Below are 19,291 nucleotides of genomic sequence, written 5' to 3'. Positions count from 1 at the left end.
AGGTATTACACGATTCAATCCGACTCCATATTCCAATTCAAGTCCAATCGGATATCAAACGTCGACCTCGTAACAAAATTCAACATCACAGCAGAACATCATCAATCCTACCTACCTTCTTCTTGCGCCGTGGAAGTAGTCGTGGTAATAGTTCTGGCCCTACGAGGACTGCATGCACCAAAGTCAAACTTTAACAGGATCGGCAATCCAAAGTTTATCTCATTAAACTGGTCCCCAGTAGGTATTTCAAATCATCAACACTTTTAGTCTTTCTACTGTGCCGGTCTACCTTGCATCTTCTTCAGAATCAACTGCTTATGACTGGATGAACAGGTCCCGTTCAATCTTCAAATCGACTTAATCTCCCGAGCGAGTTCCAGCCCAGATCCATCACTCTGCTCGCATAACCTTGGAAGCTATCCGTCAAATCCGCCCGCCCGTCTGGTCTTATCAATAGCGTCCTTCCCCGAAGAAAAATTAAAATCGACGAACCATTACCATTACCATTACCGAATCCAACGCTCGTTCCTTTGAAGAAAGAAGAAAATTCAACGCTCTTCAGCACTTGACGCTTGACATTTGACACTAGTTCTGCAGGATAACTAACCTGGACCGAACTCATTAACTTACTTTTGCCTGGTATCAGCGGCGAATTAATTAATTCCGCAACGTTACCAATAGCTTGCCCAGCCCATCCCGATCCTATCTCATCCCATCCCATCCCATCCCATTCTACTGAAACTCAATTTCTCTTCTACCCTGATCTTCGAAGCGCTCGCCAGTCACCAAAGTGATCCCGACAGCAACTGAGAATCTTTTCTCTCTTTCCTAAACTTTACGTATTAATTTTGGCCCTTCATGATGTGTTTCGGCAGTAGGGAGGATGTCGAGGCCAAGAGGTCCAAAGAGATAGACGCTCTTATCCACAGAGATGAGAAGGTTATGCAGCGACAAGTTAAGTTGTTATTATTGGGTAAGTTGTCGCGCCCTCCACAATTCGCCAGAACGACGATTGATCAATCATACTTTCTCGAGCTTCTCGAGCCTCACGATCTCAAGATGAAGATGGCATTTACTAATTCTTATGTTCTGCAGGTGCTGGAGAATCTGGAAAGTCAACAATTCTAAAGCAGATGAGACTTATTTATACCGATAAAGGTTTCTCAAAGACTGAAAAAGAAGAATGGCGCATTATCATCTTTCACAACATTTTGGATGGCTTGCGAATGACAGTGGAGGCAATGAATGATTTCAATACTCCTTTCGAACACGAAAGCACCAAAGTAGGTTAACCCTCAAATTCGCTTTCAATCTTGCGATCATTATCACAGGACATTGACTAATTACTTCATTCACAGCAATACCTTCCAATGATCACAGAAGAGAAGGATCTCAGACCATGCGAACCAATTCCTCTCGAATATCTGAAAGCATTCAATGATATGTGGGCAGATTCGGGTATCCAAAAGACCGTTGAGAGAGGAAATGAGTTTGCTCTGCATGATAATTTGGGCTAGTAAGTCTCTCTTTCAGCTCTGCGAAATGTACACTTCTAATATGGTGGGTTTTAGTTTCTTCGAAGATTTAGATCGTCTCTTCAGCAAGGAATTCGTTCCAACAGATCAAGATGTTCTTCGCGCCAGACTAAGAACTACTGGTATCACCGAAACACACTTCGATCTCGGCTCATTGCAATACAGAATGTTCGATGTTGGAGGACAACGATCGGAACGAAAGAAATGGATCCATTGCTTCGAGAATGTCAACGCATTGCTATTCTTAGTTGCTATCAGTGGCTATGATCAGTGTCTAGCTGAAGACAAGGATGGAGTAAGTCTCTCTCAGCCGCAAATCATTATACACCAAACATTGACTAACAATTTGCCAGAACCAAATGCAAGAAGCTTTAATGCTTTGGGAGTCGATTGCTAACTCTCATTGGTTTAAACACTCAGCATTGATTCTCTTCTTGAACAAGATCGACTTGTTTAAAGCAAAGATTGGCCACAGCCCGATTACCAAGTTTGGTTTCTCCGATTTCCAGGGAGATACTACAAGCTCGCAACAAACCTCGAAATACTTCATGGACAAGTTTATTGCTCTGAACCGAAGTCCTGGACGCGAAGTTTATAGCCATTTCACAAACGCCACCGATACTGATCTCCTCAAGGTCACAATGAGCTCCGTGCAAGATATGATCATACAGAGAAATCTTCAAAAGTTGATCCTTTGATAATTAACCTCTGTCTGTTCGGAGCCAAGCCTTCAAGATTCCCCATTCCAGAAAAAGCATGACCCCTCTCTATCTGAGCAGCACAGAACCCCCGTTAATATAAATACGACCATCTGCTGCGGTGAATATTAGTCCGCCTTAAAAAAAATATCGCATCGCATCTGCTTCTGGTCTTTTATGAGACGTCCCAGCGACGCCAGGCAAAAATTCCATCTTACACCGCACATGGAGCAAATTTCTTTTCACCAAAATACCCACACACTTTAACATGTCTTTTTTCTCTTTTTTCTTTTCTTAATTATTTCATTTGAGGGCAGATGAGAGATTATTCGGAGAATTTTCGAATATAAGATGGCTTGTATAATACAATCAACGTATCGATCAATTGGAGATGCAGTCTGCATCTGTTCGCTGTTCATACACGAATTCTCGGTTGATTAGACAGCTGGCGGTATCATGTTTATCCATGTATTTCTCTTCACTTGAGGATATACAATTCATACAACTCACAGCCTTGCTTTTATGCAATGTCGAACAACGGTGGAGGAGTTTCGCTTGCATGGAGAGGAGGAAGGAGAGAACAAAGGGAGTTTAATCTAATATTTTCAAGGATGGGTATTGACTGATTGGAATGAGAGAAACGAACTTGGGGATGGGATATATTTTCGAATTTTCATGCAGTTAGTTGGTTGGCCTCGCTTCGCTCTGGTGGATGTTGGTCTTATTTTAGATTTTATTGAGGGGAAGGGGAATACGTGGTAGCGGGGAAAGGGAATATTTGGAGTATGCATGCCACTGCACATGCAGGGAGATGTTATTGAACGGAGGGTAGTGTGGGAGTGAGTCTTCGGCTGTTGAAGCGAATGTGGAAGTTTGAGATATGATACGAAGCGAGTGATTGATTGATAGAGAAATGAACTACATAACCATCCAAATCATACCCGATATATTACATGGTTCGTGATAGCATAGTTTGTGATATGTCATTCCTCGATTTGAACTCGATATCGCCTTCCCATCTTCCCTTTTCCTATCCTATACATGTGGAGACAGAGGGCATGCATACACGATGGAGTTGATCTCTCCTCGCTATCTCGCTATCGTTATGTGTGTATATCTTTGCGGTAGTCGATCTATTGTTTTCTATAGTATTCTATTATATTCTATTCGATTCTACTTCATCTTGTATAACGAACTCGAAATGTGTGTGTATGTGTATATAGGTATATATATATAGATATATAAATATTCGCAATAATACATATGGAGATAGGTAGGTAGGTAGTATAAGTAGAGAACAAATTGTAAATTGTAATTTGTAAATTGTATTTTTAGATTTTTTTTGTATTCTTGGAATTTATCTTCACATCCGTTTTTTCTTCCTTCAAATGGTCTTTGATTTTTGATTTCGAATTGAATCGATTGTTTGAATTTGGCTTCTTTTGAATTATTTTGAGTTGAGTTATATCTACTTCTACTTCTACTTCTACTTTTACTTTTCCTAAATTCTAAATTCCAACTGTCTGATTGCCCAATTGCCCCATTGCTCAATTGCACAAGGCAGTGACACTTTTTGTGTGTTTGTCTAGTGATAGATAGATACGGAGATGTATATCCATCTGATCTATCCACATATGTTTGTGTGATGGTATGCTGGGTTCTACCAGTATATCTTCTCTTTCATCTATCCATCTCATATACAACACCTCTCTTATGTAAATCATTACGTGGATGGGTGAGTTCCCTCCGGTTCCTCTAGTTGATTGGAGATGGTGTCTGTCTATCCCCCGTAAAAATAGATATGCAGTTCCTAACGCCATGCATGCATGCTTCTCATCATTTCTCGCTGTACAATATCTTACACTCTTTCCTACAACTTTCTCATCTTCTAGAATCCTTGTCACTGGAGTATATGTGCAGCTGCATATGCACATACACATCAAGGCAACGCCCTCATAACGCCCTCAAACGCCACTAGCGCAACCGCGTTCGCCGGGAAAGCTCTCAAGAAACAGGGTAGGAAGCCTCTCCAATACCCTTTCCATCCACTCTCCCTATACACCTCCCTCGCCGCACTCTTCCAATTTGGAAATCTGCGCACCCCATCTCCCAATCCACCAGCTAGTGGATCTGTCATAATCCGTTGTTTAACCACATCACTCGGGTAACTCGTCATCCAGAAAACCTGTGCCGAGAGACCGCCAGCCCAGAAATTAATGGCAGGGGTACTCAATTGTGTTTTTTCTGACAACAGACGAGTGAAAACATCGTACGAACCCCACCAGAAGAAGAAAAAGGAACGGAAGAAAAGAGTAGCGGAGAGACCATGGTAGAGACCTGGTATACCATGATATCGGTAAATTTTACGTGCGCAGTCGATAGGACCGCTATATAGACGTTCGGATTTCTTACTCGAGTATTGGATTTGTAGACGTGCTTTGAGATGTTCGACGGGGGCCGCAATAAAGCTTACGGTTGCGCCTGCCATGACACCAGCGAGGGCATGGCCTATAGAGGGCAATTTGTGGATTTGAGAGGGTGTGAGGGCATCACCGGGACGCGCAAGACTAGATGGGGTGGCGGCCATGCGAGATGGGGAGAAGAGGGTTTGATGGAGAAGTTTGCGGTAGAAGGTTAGGGAACCGAGCATTATACTATCCATGAACATCCAGCCTACTAGAGGGGGAGTGGCACCCTTGTAGAGACCGCTGAAGCCTTCATTGCGAATGGTGAGGAGAAGACATTGGAGTGGCCCGTTGAATTGGGATGATGTGGAGGTTTGAAGACGGACTTTAATGGTATCGAATGGATGCCCAACTGTTGAAGGTATATGATTAGCATTTGGATTTTTCTTATTGTAAGATAGATAGCAATATCAATTGGCAAATCAACCCGCATTCATAAATCACCCAGCATTTTCTCTCCAAAATATAAACAGTGCTCAAATTCGCAAGCAAAGAAACCTCAAATTGTCATACCAGTAAGTTTCGAAACTCCCGAAAACACACCCGCCACGAATCCTCTATAATTCTTTGCCTCTCTCTTCTTCTCTACCATTTTCTCCCCACCGTCGGTAGTGTTCCCTCCTATTTGCAACCGCGACATGGTGGCAGACTCACTCGTAGCCATTTCGATTGCCTAGATAGGCTAACTGATCACAAATCCGCGAGTCTGTTGCAAACATTAAGTCTTGTCTTGTCTTGTCTGACCCTCGTCTGAAAATCACAAATTCACAATGAAGTCCACACCGATAAGACAGGGAGAGACAAGCTAGATGGGAGGAAGCTTTTCGCGAGCAAAGGATCGATTGAGCTTGCTTGCTCGTTTGCGTGGTTGGTTATCAAACAGTAGCTTGTAATTGGAAGGCACGATATTCTCGATTTGTTATGTCGCACAGCAAGGGTTTTGGATCGCCGTTATTTCAGATTGATAATACTTTGCAGCATCTTGGTACTACCTACGAGTAGCTTATTAATAGATCATATCCAATATGTTCGAACTTCGGATGGATGACGAGTTGAACGACCAAACTGGGTGGAGCTGTGACTAGGTAGGAATGCTTTGAACCTTGAAGAATCATTTGGCGAAGTCGGAGGCCGTTGCGACTGTGAGCTTCCAAGTTCCAATTGACCTTTTCTTTTTTCTTTTTTTCCTTCTATGATCTCTCTGCCTTATCGATGAGAATCGTCAATGTGTATATCCACCATAGTATGTATACATGGTATTGATTGGCTAGATAAGCAACGATGAGAAGCTTGATCGGCAAAGGAACGAAGCGATGCACGCTCGCACGGAAAGACTGCGATAGTCTTGGCTGAGGATAGCTGAGGATAGCTGGAGCTGAGCACACCAGCATAATAAAAGCGGCCATCAAAAGCAAGGGAGGTGAGGGGCAGATGGGAATTCAAAGTGGGGGATTATCAAGATCTCGAAACTCGTCGGATGAATCTCGATTATCGTGAGACTCGAGTATCATGAAGCGGTCGGTATAATAATAAGGCTGGCTGATTGAACTTTCCCAAACTTCAGATTTTTCTCTTCAAACATGTATTTGTGGGTAAGTTACCTAGGCAGTATGCAATTAGAATACTTCAGATGTCTTTCTACTCACCATTTATTGAAGCTTGAAGCAACAATTGACGCGTTCACATCTTGGCATTTGGGATGAGTCCCGTAACAAAGTGTTTCGTATACCTATCCATTGGAGGTTTGCTGACATTAGGATATTTAAGGATATTTAAGGATATTTAAGGATATTTAAAAGATGCTGTGATGTGAACCTGTCCCCTTTTGATCAATTCTGAGCCAGTAGCCCAAGCACGCCTTTCTTCTTCTATTCCTTTCTACTGTATAAATACTTTTCAATCATTACTAAAGGTTACTTGCTCACTTCTTGCGCTCTTCCTTTCTTGACGAAAAGTTGTTTGTTATCTATCATTGAAACCTAAAGCTGTGCTTATTCTTTTGATCAATTCATATATACCCCTCCAGAACTACATAATCAATACATCTCACACGCAACACTTCTCGAAGTTGAAGAACATTTCAGGAAAATGACATCCTCCGAACGAGTTACCGAGTCCAAGAAGGGTATGTTATTCTGTTCAGGACAAAATTCGGCACATCTGCCCATCATATCAAAAAAATGACTCAACTGACAATACCTTCTCCGCAGTCTGGACAACCCTCATAACCAACACCGCCTACCTCTCCGGTCTTCTAACCCTCGACTACTCCCTCAAAAAACACAACTCCAAATATCCTCTCGTAGCCCTCTACACCGATGCCTTCCCTCCTGAAGGCCACGCTGCGCTCGAAGCCCGTGGTATTCCTAAGCAGCGCATTGAATATCTTCTCCCAAAGAATGGCGGAAAAGATTATTCCAACGACCCTCGCTTCTACGATTGCTGGTCTAAACTCGCCCCTTTTAGTTTAATCGAATATGAGCGCGTTGTGCAACTCGATAGCGATATGTTGGTCCTTCAAAACATGGACGAGTTGATGGAATTAGAACTCGATGCGCCGGAGGTGGCGGGCAAGGGACAGAGAGTTTTTGCTGCGGGCCATGCATGTGTCTGCAATCCGCTAAAGAAGAAACATTATCCTGCTGATTGGTTTGTTCACCCTCCAATCTATTCACTTTATCCGAAGGCACAACTAGAGACAAACTAACATTCCTCCAGGGTTCCCGAAAACTGCGCATTCACCTCCCAGCACAACACACCAGAAGTCGCACAAACCACCGGACCACCTCCCAACACCTCTCCTCTCGGTTTCATGAACGGCGGTCTTCAAGTCGTCAACCCTTCTTCTGGCGTATACAACGCCATTCTTGATCATCTTTCCTCAGACGCCGCAATCAATATGGATTTTGCAGATCAATCTCTCCTCTCTGATCTCTTCAAAAATCGATGGGTGCCACTTCCATATATTTACAACGCCCTCAAAACGCTGAAATGGGAAGGCGTCCATCCTCAAATTTGGAGAGATGATAAAGTAAAGAATATTCATTACATTCTAGCCCCAAAACCATGGGATGAGATGGATGAGGAGGGAAATTTCATTGGTAAGGATGCGACGCATGCTTGGTGGGTAACACATAACCAGGAGAGGTTGAAGGGGGAGAAGGAGAGGGGAATTAAGGTTGATGGGTTTTAGATGAGTGGTATGTTCTTTTTTGCGACTGGAGAATAGACAGGTACTTGAGTTTTAGGAGACTAGCTGAGAGCCAGCTGTATTGATGGCTCGTATCACATAGCATAGATATTTATAACGTTGAAATTAGAGTAGAAACCTCCATAATTTCTTTACGAAATTAATAAGCGAACCATTGGATATACCTAATTCAAGCTTCAAATACCCAATACCCATCAAGTTCATTTCCATCATATATCATCTATTTTCCATGTTTTCTCTGGTAATCTCGTCGCTTCATTCCCCAAACATAACTGAGATAGTCCTATTGGTCATATGTAGAACATATAGTTGACTAGTAACATCACAGAATCTCAAGTCTTCTCGTCTTATCTCCTGTTCACCTTTTCGATGTCTTCGCTAATGAATCTAATAAAGAACAAACCGAAGTTCCAAGTCCATCCAACATATCGACACTTAAGGTGTCATGCCGCCGGACCGAAACACAGATTTCCCGCTCCGAGCATAAAGATTAGAACGGCTGGTCAGCTCAAGCCAAGATGTTAATCTCTCAGTGTTTTTTCAGCAAGTGATATATGACATTGCGTTGTTTAGTACACCGGCGACAAGGAAAGATATACCATCAACAAATTGAGAGCATGTGATCTAGATGGTAGCTGCGGGTAACCGTAGCTTCAAGAAAATAGGCTAAATCCACCAACGCCTTTCTCCACAACCTTCATCTCTTCCCCAGATTCCCTCCGCATTTTCATGCCAGCCTGAGTTTTGGGATTCTTGAAAGTACCTAGGTATCTGTGTAACTTCAAGTAGCTTAAGTTTATTTCTACTCCATATCTCGCAAGCTTGGAAGTCAATATACGACTACTGCATCTAGACCTTAGATTCTGCTTTCCTTCTTCGCGAGAGTTTTAGACAAGAGGAAGTGTTAGCTGTCATCGGCTGTGCTCTCTCACGTTCCGAAACTGTGGATGTTCTTCTGGCTTTATTTGGTACCTGGCCATGGAAATCACGTTCTTAGTCTCTGTCCCTGCAGTGGGATTATCTTCAAACCCCACAAAATACCATTCCTGTCAAGCTGACAGAAGGTATAATACAGATCATATAGCAAGTGGCAGTTCATATAGCACATGATCCTATACAATCCTTTAACGGGCCGCTGCTCCTTAGTCGCTCAGGTACCTGGAAAGTTACGTGATTTCTTTAATCTAAATTTGGTTTGGGTGATTTTCCGTCGATTGTCTTGATTGGATACTGGATATCACTTTAATTGGTCGTTATAGTAAAATGCATCTCGTTTGATATATTTTATCCAGTCATATTTCGCGGGGTCCTGCCAAGAATTTGAAATTATGATGTTCTTCATGATCAATCCATGATATCTTTTGAGTTCTACTCAGGCTATACAAATTCTACTGGCAAGCCGGCGCCGGACTCCCGTTGTGATATTGGAGTGCAGCTCGCATATAGATGATTAAATGTGAGTGCGTGTTAGTTCCTCAAGATTTGTATGGCCAATATGGCTAGTCATATCTCAGTCCGACTGATATAAAAGACTGTTTCTTTCTCCAAAATGTGAATATCCAACCACACACACAATCTTTACTTCTTCAACTGTCCTGTCAAAATGGGTTTCAAGAATGTTCTCCTCGCTGCTGCTGCTGTAGCACCTACTGTGTATGCACAAGGTGTAGGTTACGCACAATGTAAGTTATCACGCTTTATCGGTTGGTAATATGGTATTAACACATCTTTCAGGTGGTGGTCAAGGTTGGACTGGCGCAACAACTTGCGTTTCGGGATTTAGCTGTGTTGTTAGCAATCCATACTATTCTCAGTGTTTACCAGGCGCTGGGGTCACGACAACAGCAACTTCAGCTCCCACCGCAACGACTCCCACCACAATCATCACATCTACCACCAAAGCTACCACGACCACCAGTGGCAGCAGTGCAACAACAACAGCAGCAGTTGCTGGTAATCCATTCGTAGGAAAAGCACTCTATGCGAATCCATACTATGCTTCCGAAATCTCTGCGAGTGCTATTCCTTCACTCACTGGAGCCATGGCTACTAAAGCCGCTGCGGTAGCAAAGGTTCCAACCTTTTATTGGCTGTAAGTCATCGTCTTTAACTAGATGATGGAAATGATAGCTAATAGACTTAGTGACACCGCAGCCAAAGTTCCATTGATGGGAACCTACCTTGCCAATATTCGGGCTTTGAACAAAGCAGGAGCAAGCCCACCTATTGCAGGCACTTTCGTAGTCTACGATTTGCCAGACAGAGATTGTGCCGCCGCCGCTTCCAACGGAGAATATAGCATTGCAGACGGTGGTTTAGCGAAGTACAAAGCTTATATCGATTCCATCGCCGCTCTTTTGAAAACTTACTCCGATGTCAGCGTTATCCTCGTTATTGGTAAGTGAATTCTTTATTTCAAGCTTATGTTGGTTTGTGGCTAATCATCCAACAGAACCCGACTCGTTGGCCAATCTCGTCACCAACTTGTCAGTCGCAAAATGTGCCGGTGCGCAAGCAGCCTACCTAGAGGGTACCGAATATGCCATCGCGCAATTGAATCTTCCAAACGTCGCTATGTACTTGGATGCTGGACATGCTGGTTGGTTAGGATGGTCTGCAAACATCGGACCGGCTGCACAACTCTTCGGCAAAGTCTACAAAGCAGCTGGAAGTCCAGCGGCAGTCAGAGGTCTTGCAACTAATGTTGCAAACTACAATGCTTGGACTAGCACCAGTTGCCCTTCCTACACCTCTGGCGACTCCAACTGTAACGAGAAATCGTACATCAACGCTCTCGCTCCACTTTTGACCGCTCAAGGTTTCCCAGCTCACTTCATTACTGATACTAGTAAGTAACATCTTTTCAAATCATCGAAGACGATGCTAACAACTCAATAGGTCGCAATGGTGTTCAACCAACCGCCCAACTCGCCTGGGGTGACTGGTGCAACCTCATCGGAACCGGATTCGGTGTTCGACCAACCACAAACACAGGAGATGCATTGGAAGACGCATTTGTCTGGGTCAAGCCCGGTGGAGAAGGCGACGTTAGTTTTCCCACACACCCCATCCCCATCTCTTCTTATTTTCAACACACATACTAACCTAACAATCAGGGAACTTCAAACACCAGCGCTGCGCGATACGATTTTCACTGCGGACTCGCAGATGCGCTCCAACCGGCTCCAGAGGCGGGTACTTGGTTCCAGGCCTACTTTGCTCAATTGCTTACCAACGCCAACCCAACCTTTTGATTAAGCGGAGAAGTTGGGAGCGGAAAATGAAGATGAGATGGGGAATGAAAAAATCATACACTCTTTACCCACAACGTGATATGGAGAAGAAAAGCAGTTCTTCGATATATGGTCGATCGTTACATGTTCATTGTTTTTTGTCACTGTTCCGATTCGATTCGATTCGATTAACATATGTATATAAACTTTTTACCTCTTCGATTCTTCTGTATATATCAAAATACAAATTGTTCTCTTTATGTTTGAGAGTTGAATATTCAATATCTGTTTGAATGTGCGTGTATGGGAAATGAATAGTCGCCTACTAACCTACCGATTGCAATTTCGGATGTTTCATGTTTTATCTATGGAGATTATGCAGAGGTGTATTTTCCGAACACGTGGAAATATTTCCAGATGATTGTTCTTGAAAGTAAATCTGTCTTCCTGATGATGTGTTTTTGTTGGATTATTCAAGTAGATGTATTGTATATGTAATCGAGAAGGTATATTGACGTTGGTATGTATGTATCTAAAACATTCGATTGTAATTGTACGATAATTGCAATAATATTAATAATAATATTATTTGTATTAAAGTATATAGATATCACACTATAGGTTATCCTGCAGTCTACAAATTAATGGACTTGGATTTTTCGGCTTTGGAGAAAGAAATTCGAAGGATAGATCTAGATAGTTTTTATGGTACTGTTATGAATGTATCTTTTATATTATTATAAAATGTTTGGGGTTTTGAGGGGAAAGGGTAAAGAAGAGAGAGGAGAAAAATATATATATATTTTTTTTTTTGATTGAGAATTAGAAATTTAGGATTTGTTTGATGGGGGAAATTTTCATCAGGGAATAAAATTTAGATAGTATTGAGATTTAACTCTCAATCTCGTAAGAGGAATTGGCATGATATGGGATAGTATGTACTTTGTATGAATTTGTGAGATTGTAATCTTACAATTCATTCAATATTTAGGGACTTTGTGTTTGGGGATGATAGGTTTATTGAACTATAGGATGGAGGCTCGTAGGTAGGTACAGTAGTTGACAGATACATTTCGCAGGCTGGGACAATTCTACATTTCAAGTTCGAAGAGAGAAAATGGAAGATGGAAAATACCTAGGTATGCAGAGTAGATTCAAATGTTTAAATGAAGGTTAGGGAGGGAGACAGTCTTGTGATACATGAGAACTTTTTTCTTTTTGGTTAATTAAGGTTATCTGGGTTAAGAGGTGGGAGGTAGGTATGTATTAGAATTGCCGGGCTCCTCAAAAATTATATTAGCATGTCATTAATTAAGGTTAATTAAGGTTAAATATCCTCCTGGGATCTGGGGAAAAAGGATAAATAGATAGGAGAGATGCAATGCAATGCAATGCTTGTTCCACCATATGCACGTTGTATAAACAAACCGCGCACCAGAAAGTGCAAACAGAATAGCCGAAATCTGGGGTAACCTTATGTGGCATTTCCTGGTGACAGAGCATGGCTGAATGGGAAGAGGTTAAGGTTATTTACCCCTGGATTTATCCGAGGATGGGTGGTGCGCTGCGGGTCCGGCTTATGCTGATGTGCTTTGTGATTGAGAGGAATAGAGTTGGGGTTGGGGTTGGGGCGAGCCTTGGCGTGTAGGTACTGTGTACTACTCGTATGTACCGCGGTATGTACGTACGGAGTACAGGGGATTGCGATGGGGATGGGAATGGAAATTTAAGGGTTAAGGAAATTTTTGGTGTAGATTTAAGGGGGGAGGGAAGGAGGGTTTGTAGGTATGGTGGTGGGGAACTCGGAGGATTTTTGGAAAGGGAAAATTGGTAGATACCGGTAGATGAGGATTAGACTCTGAATAGAATTCCGAGTATTTCATTCTTTTCCTTTTCCATCCCACTAATCTAAGAGAAATACAAATGCAAATCCCATCTAGACCTATCTCCTACTCCGCCCACAGAAACAATTAAACAAACAAACCCCAGAGATAAATTGAGCGGACCCACTTTCTCATCTCATCTCATTCACAATACCGACCCTCGGCCCAACCCAACCCCATACACATGAAACTCTTCCCGCAATCCCGTTTCGGAGCCCCATCGTCTTCTTTCCGACAAGTCAACATTTCACGTACTTAAACTACGCTAAGCTCCAGTATTATATGGCAGTTTAGAATCACGAGATTGGTAAAGATGACGCATACCCCATATATCATGTAATAGTGGAGTATTAGTACCAGAGTAAACCTAGGAGATTTAATATAGAGCGGATATGCATTCTTATATTTTCTTTTAGGGGGGAGGGGAAATGAGAATGAATCTGGAACACGGGGGTTTCGGTCCGTGGATGGAGATCTTTGGTGAGGTGATAGGAATCGATGGCAATGGGATGTAGGGAGAGTATTCAAATCGGCAATTAGGGGGTTAATTAGAGAACTTAGGTGTACACCGGTGATAGCGTGCCGGGTTTCGATGATGGGTTGGAATCTGGACTATATGATCCGCATGAATATCTTGGCGTTTCCAAGATATAAACTTTCTCGTTCGCGCTGTTTATACATCATACTTTTAGCCACCTCTCTTCATACCTTCAAGATGAAGCTCTCAACTCCCCTATACACAATCGTTCCACTCGTGTCCGCCGCCGCTGCACAAGGCGCCGCGTACGCACAGTGTGGCGGTACGGGGTGGACTGGCTCTACAACTTGTGCGTCGGGTTATGTGTGTACATACGGGAATGCGTATTACTCGCAATGCTTGCCTGGAACTGGTGAGTCTGCTTCCGAGAGAGAGACAGAGAGGGAGAAAGTTACAGCAGCGTATGAAGACAAAATGCCAACATATGGCAATATAGCAACTTTAACAACAGTTACAAGTGCAACAACCAGTGCAGGCGCAACACCAAGTTCGGCGGGAAAGACAAAGTATAGTAAGTTCATGCTATTAGTACCATATCATGAGAATGTTATGATTGAAGGACTCGTACTGACACATTCAAGTTGGTACCAACATCGCCGGATTCGACTTCGGCTGCACAACAGATGGTACATGTCTAACCAACAAAATCTTGCCAGCGCGTACTCCTTCTCCTTTCTAACTCTAATTGCCCGCTAACTCTCCTCCCCAACAGGCTCTCAAAAGCCTCAACAATGGCCCCGATGGCCTAGGTCAAATGACCCACTTCGTCTCCAAAACTGGTCATAATATTTTCCGTCTCCCCGTTGGCTGGCAATACCTTGTGAACAACAATCTCGGGGGAACACTCGACAGCTCCAATCTTGCGACCTATGATCAGCTGGTCCAGGGATGCTTGGCAACGGGTGCTACCTGCGTAATTGATATCCATAACTATGCGAGGTGGAATGGAGGCATCATTGGACAGGGAGGACCAACGGATGCGCAGTTCGTGAGTCTGTGGACTCAATTGGCGGCGAAGTATAAGTCAAATACTAAGATCGTTTTTGGATTGATGAACGAACCACATGGTGTGTATTTTCCTTTTCTTGAGGGGGGTGGAGCGTGAAGTGGAGGAGAGAGGAAAGAGGAGAGGAGAAATGAATACTTGAATACGAACTAATGGAAATATAGATTTGAATAGTATAACCACCTGGGCAGCAACGCTTCAAAAAGTTGTTACTGCTATTCGTCAAGCGGGCGCAACATCTAACATGCTTCTACTCCCTGGTACTGACGTAAGTATAATGACACCGTACATTCTTTCTGAGCGCTTTTTCTTCCAAACCACTGCAAGCTTCTTCATGACTTTAAATCAATCCATTAACTTCAACCATCTAGTACACATCCGCAGGCGCTTTCATCACCAACGGTAGCGGCGCCGCCCTCTCCAAAATTACCAATCCTGATGGCACTTTCACCAATCTGATCTTCGACGTACACAAATATCTCGACTCCGATAATTCTGGAACCCACACCGAGTGCGTAACCAACAATATCGATACTGCATTTGCACCACTAGCAACTTGGCTACGGGCAAATAAGAGACAAGCTATATTGAGCGAGACAGGCGGTGGAAATACCGCAAGTTGTCAGAAGTACTTGTGTCAAGAAGTTGATTATTTGAAGTATGTTTCCAAGTTTCTTTCGTCTTTGAGATTGGGAATGGAAGGCTGTGGTATATGTTATTAACGATGTGATTGCACAGTGCGAACTCGGATGTCTATTTGGGATATATTGGATGGTCTGCTGGAAGCTTCGATTCAACTTACGGTAAGTGCAGCAATTTTCATATGTCCATCATTTTTTGTTCGATAACATACTAATATTCATGTGACAGAATTGGTAGAAACGCCAATTGGAAGTGGATCTTCTATGACTGACCAAGCGCTCGTCGCGGCTTGTCTTACTCGAAAATAGTAGCAATGAGGATTGATTGATCGGGGCTGGTACACTTTGGTGAAGAGATTGTACATAGTGGAATGAGTCTGTATATATTTGATTGGCTGTACATAGGAAGCATTACGCGAGAAAGAGGAAGAATAGAACAACTTTGTCTTTACTCTGCAATACGGATTGTTTTTTTCTAACATCAGTGAAATGAAATGAGAATTTTAAACGCATTGGAAGGCTTTATCGAATTTAACGACTAGGATTGTAGAGAGGAATGAAATAGTGAATTTAATGGAACCACCGGCAGTTGTAGACGATAACGAAATACTGTTTGCATTTGAAGTCAATAGCAGAGCCCCACTATAAATTAAAGTTTCGGCAAGAATAATTCTGATGATAGCATTGTATGTATCCAGTAGATTTAGCCTTTGAAGTACCCAAGTTCATCCGCCTGAAAAGCGACATCTGGCAGTTTTCTGTATTTCCTGGAGGTTTACATCGGGTTATGATCTTGGTCTAGCAGCCATCACGTTCCTGTGCTAAGTGGATGACACACTTCTATTTTCTTTTTTGCTTTTCACATCTCTGAAAGAAGAAGCACCTTTTGCGGTATTTTGGAAGCCGCTGCACCACCAAGTGATGAAAGCAACCGGGTATATATATGAAGATCCACCAGATGTGAAATGTGGTCATGAAGAGATCGTAAACTGTTACAATTCTTAGATCAAGGAAGTCCACTGTTTCCACATTATTTTATCAAGACTCCCACTTGACGATCGAGAGATTCGGGGGTACCCTTCAGTTCGTCTGATTTGGTTATATGTCCTTGTGCTTTCCTGCATAAATTACATTTCTTCGATTTATTATTCCTTGGTTGGCCTGGCTTTAACTCGAGACAACTTTCTCTTCTCCGCCATCCATGAGCATGTCATCATTTCTAAGCGTAGCGATACTGTACAGATGTTCGATAGCGTAACACAATCGGAACATTAGTACTTGTCCTTGGAATAATGGCCAAAGATTATACATCGAAGACTTTTTGAAGATCAACCATTAGATTGGTATCCGCGTGAGCTCATGAGTACATCAGTTTGTGTGAAGACGATATAAAGATACTGAGTTTGAAATGATGCAGAACTCAATAAATTCTGGATAGAAAAATCAAAAGATACCCTCCTCACAGACATACCAAGTGCGGTCAAGCGAAACTCACGTGCCGTGAGTTTTTCAGAAAAAAAAAAAAAAGAACAACAACCAAGTGAAAAAAGACCGCGAACGTATGGCATTTTGGGTACTAGGTGAATAAATCGCTGTGGGATTCTTGCAATTTCCGTATTTCAATGTCACTGACATGATATAGTGATGGCCTAACCTTTGATATCGATTATCTCCAGCCGTCAAGTATCAATATAACCCAGAATCTGAATCTTCGACAAGACGAACTCTGCGCCCATGTCGCCCGCTAACCAGATACTAGAATCACCAGTTGTAGCATTCTTGATACCCAGACTTTGTCTACAAATACAAACCACACGCCCATCTTGGCATTACCCAAGTTCACAAACCATTCGCAAGCCTCGAAAACACACACGTGATCATCCCTAGCATAAAAAGATGCAACTACGGCACGAAGTTTTTGACGAGATATCTGAGGTTACGTTTGTTGCATATCGCATACGAGCCGACCCGTTTCATTTCCTAAATGAGCAAGTCACGATCAAGATCTATACGAGATATTGTATGCTTGTGCCATGTTGGTGACATGCTGTGGTGCTTTGAGGTTGTAGTGCAGCGATTTTATGTAAAAACGGGTGAGCTTGATCTGGGGAACCCTGGAAATGGGAGGTTGAGATGTGGTGGTGGGAGAACAAGAGTGGTAGAGATAACTAATGTAGTCAAATCATATCTGGGCAATGTGTATATCTCGAGTGGTTCGTGAGCCGTCTTGGATGGTAAGAATTAAGTGAGTGGTCACTTTAAAATAGTCATAATGACGGGACGGGATGGAAAGTATACTAGGCTGACTCGAGGCTGAGTCGAGGTTGGTCCCACAAGCCGACACGGCCCGATTAAGCACGTGCTCTCATGATTCTGCCAGGAAGCGGTGAAGATAAAATGGCATGGGAAATTGGTTCTGTTCTACGGTTTACCACCCAGTTAGATATCTAGGAAGTAGAGAACATTGTGAGTAAAAAAGTCCGACTGAATCATATCATGAACACGGAGAGCCATCGTGTAGAATCATCGAAAGACTTAAAGGGATATGGCTAAATCTGGCGTAGTCAGCCATGATTCGACGCGGGCATAGGAGATCTCAACTCAGAATGCCATCCTCATTTTAAGCAGATCCTTCTCGATGATCTCATCTTTTTTCTTCATAAGTTCTTCCATATCCCATGGACAGCTTACGTATCGTCCACCAAGCCACTCTTTGCGCTCAGAAGCCAACCATGCAATCGTATCCCCAGCTATCTCTGGACGGTCAGGAAACCGATTCCGCACCTCCTCAGGAGCGGTCTCAGTAATCTTCGTCTTGATCGCACCCGGATTAACACAATAGGTCAGAAATCCTTGATCGCCATATTCCAATTGTAAAGATTCGGTTAACCTCAAAATTGCAAGCTTCGAGCTCCGATAACTTGCACTTCCAGGACGAGCGCTCAATGCACCTGAAGAGGATACATTGATCATTGTGCATAAGCCGTTATTGTTTGCACGAGCCAAAAGCTGCATAGGAAGGAAGGCACGAGCAACGTTTAGGATTCCGTGAATATTGACCTCCCAAGTTCGCCAGTGAACATCTGGATCTGAATCGAGTAACGGCTTGTATGGTTCCATATGAGCTGCATTGTTGATGACGATATCCAGACGTCCATCAAACCGTTCTGATACGATCTTATACATTGCTTGAACGCTTTCTTCTTTCGAGATGTCAACGGTACAGCTCAGCACCATGGGCTCCGAATGTCCGGCTTGCGTTGCAGTCAGTTTAAGCTTCGTGACAAGATCGTCTGATACGCCGTGGAGATCAGCTAATGCTACTGCCGAAGCACCCGCACGCACGAATGCTGTAGCTGTAGCATATCCAACCCCATCCTCCCACGCTGCTCCTGTAACTAAAACATTTTTTCCAGCAAGGTCCAGCTTGATTGGGGAAATGTAGTCATAAGTCGTAGAGTGCCGTGTGGCAGTAAAGTTGCCACCAGAGAGCGCTAATCTATCTGATATTGCTGATTTTGTAAGTCCCGTGAGATTATACAACCTGGGGGATAGAAATTACAGCTACACACAAGCAAGAAACTCGATTGTACACATGTGAGGATTGTGCGAGAAATGTGAATAACGATATTCTCCAATTAAGTTGCACCGCTAATTGGCAGATAGCCATCGTTGTTGCATTGGCGTTGACTGGCGTTGTTCTCCACTACGGACAAGTCTGCTTAGAAATCTGAAAACGCAATGACACTATGTCTCGATATAAGGATATCCGGACGTTACATCCTTGACACCATGATGCTTGGCCCCATTCACTTAAAAAGCAACCAATCTCTTTGTGCATTGTAAAGGTGGACGTCGCTTCTTTAGCCACTAATCGCTAGCAGTAGGATGCATAATGGGTACGCACGAGAAATATACCGAGAAGCAAGACGGGGGCGCTAGAATAGGTGGTAATCTTCTTATGATCAGATCCAAAGAATCTCATCATCGAATTAAAAATCATTGAATGTGGGCTATTAAGGTGATTCTGCGACTTCGTGATGATCTTTCCTTAGAAGAGAACATATCAGTAGGTTAAGCA

The 19,291-nt window shown here is 43.0% G+C and overlaps 6 protein-coding genes across 6 annotated transcripts; 4 read left to right on the top strand and 2 right to left on the bottom strand.

The window, feature by feature from the left end:
- Positions 1-858: 858 nt before the first annotated feature.
- On the top strand, positions 859-2,233 carry EAE98_008065 (uncharacterized protein; the record flags this gene model as incomplete). The annotated part of the gene is made up of 5 exons (XM_038955688.1): positions 859-973; positions 1,096-1,283; positions 1,359-1,516; positions 1,572-1,830; positions 1,889-2,233. 5 exons carry the CDS (start codon positions 859-861, stop codon positions 2,231-2,233), a joined length of 1,065 nt encoding a protein of 354 aa, XP_038807982.1.
- A 1,939-nt stretch (positions 2,234-4,172) lies between these two features.
- Positions 4,173-5,362, bottom strand: EAE98_008064 (uncharacterized protein; the record flags this gene model as incomplete). Its single annotated transcript, XM_038955687.1, has 2 exons — positions 4,173-5,050; positions 5,212-5,362. The coding sequence occupies 2 exons, from the start codon at positions 5,360-5,362 to the stop codon at positions 4,173-4,175; spliced, it is 1,029 nt and encodes a 342-aa protein (XP_038807981.1).
- A 1,424-nt stretch (positions 5,363-6,786) lies between these two features.
- Positions 6,787-7,891, top strand: EAE98_008063 (uncharacterized protein; the record flags this gene model as incomplete). The annotated part of the gene is made up of 3 exons (XM_038955686.1): positions 6,787-6,823; positions 6,909-7,347; positions 7,417-7,891. The coding sequence occupies 3 exons, from the start codon at positions 6,787-6,789 to the stop codon at positions 7,889-7,891; spliced, it is 951 nt and encodes a 316-aa protein (XP_038807980.1).
- A 1,621-nt stretch (positions 7,892-9,512) lies between these two features.
- On the top strand, positions 9,513-11,163 carry EAE98_008062 (uncharacterized protein; the record flags this gene model as incomplete). The annotated part of the gene is made up of 6 exons (XM_038955685.1): positions 9,513-9,591; positions 9,644-10,001; positions 10,053-10,306; positions 10,362-10,757; positions 10,808-10,956; positions 11,026-11,163. The coding sequence occupies 6 exons, from the start codon at positions 9,513-9,515 to the stop codon at positions 11,161-11,163; spliced, it is 1,374 nt and encodes a 457-aa protein (XP_038807979.1).
- A 2,577-nt stretch (positions 11,164-13,740) lies between these two features.
- Positions 13,741-15,519, top strand: EAE98_008061 (uncharacterized protein; the record flags this gene model as incomplete). Its single annotated transcript, XM_038955684.1, has 8 exons — positions 13,741-13,915; positions 14,000-14,074; positions 14,145-14,218; positions 14,276-14,630; positions 14,734-14,837; positions 14,941-15,227; positions 15,308-15,372; positions 15,440-15,519. The coding sequence occupies 8 exons, from the start codon at positions 13,741-13,743 to the stop codon at positions 15,517-15,519; spliced, it is 1,215 nt and encodes a 404-aa protein (XP_038807978.1).
- Positions 15,520-17,811: 2,292 nt separating this feature from the next.
- Positions 17,812-18,880, bottom strand: EAE98_008060 (uncharacterized protein; the record flags this gene model as incomplete). Its single annotated transcript, XM_038955683.1, has 2 exons — positions 17,812-18,709; positions 18,783-18,880. The coding sequence occupies 2 exons, from the start codon at positions 18,878-18,880 to the stop codon at positions 17,812-17,814; spliced, it is 996 nt and encodes a 331-aa protein (XP_038807977.1).
- Positions 18,881-19,291: the final 411 nt, after the last annotated feature.

The sequence above is a fragment of the Botrytis deweyae genome, assembly GCF_014898535.1.
Source record: "Botrytis deweyae strain B1 chromosome Unknown BDEW_020, whole genome shotgun sequence".
NCBI lineage: Eukaryota > Fungi > Ascomycota > Leotiomycetes > Helotiales > Sclerotiniaceae > Botrytis > Botrytis deweyae.
Note: the sequence above shows the minus strand (reverse complement) of the source record. Positions and strands in the feature narration are given on the sequence as shown.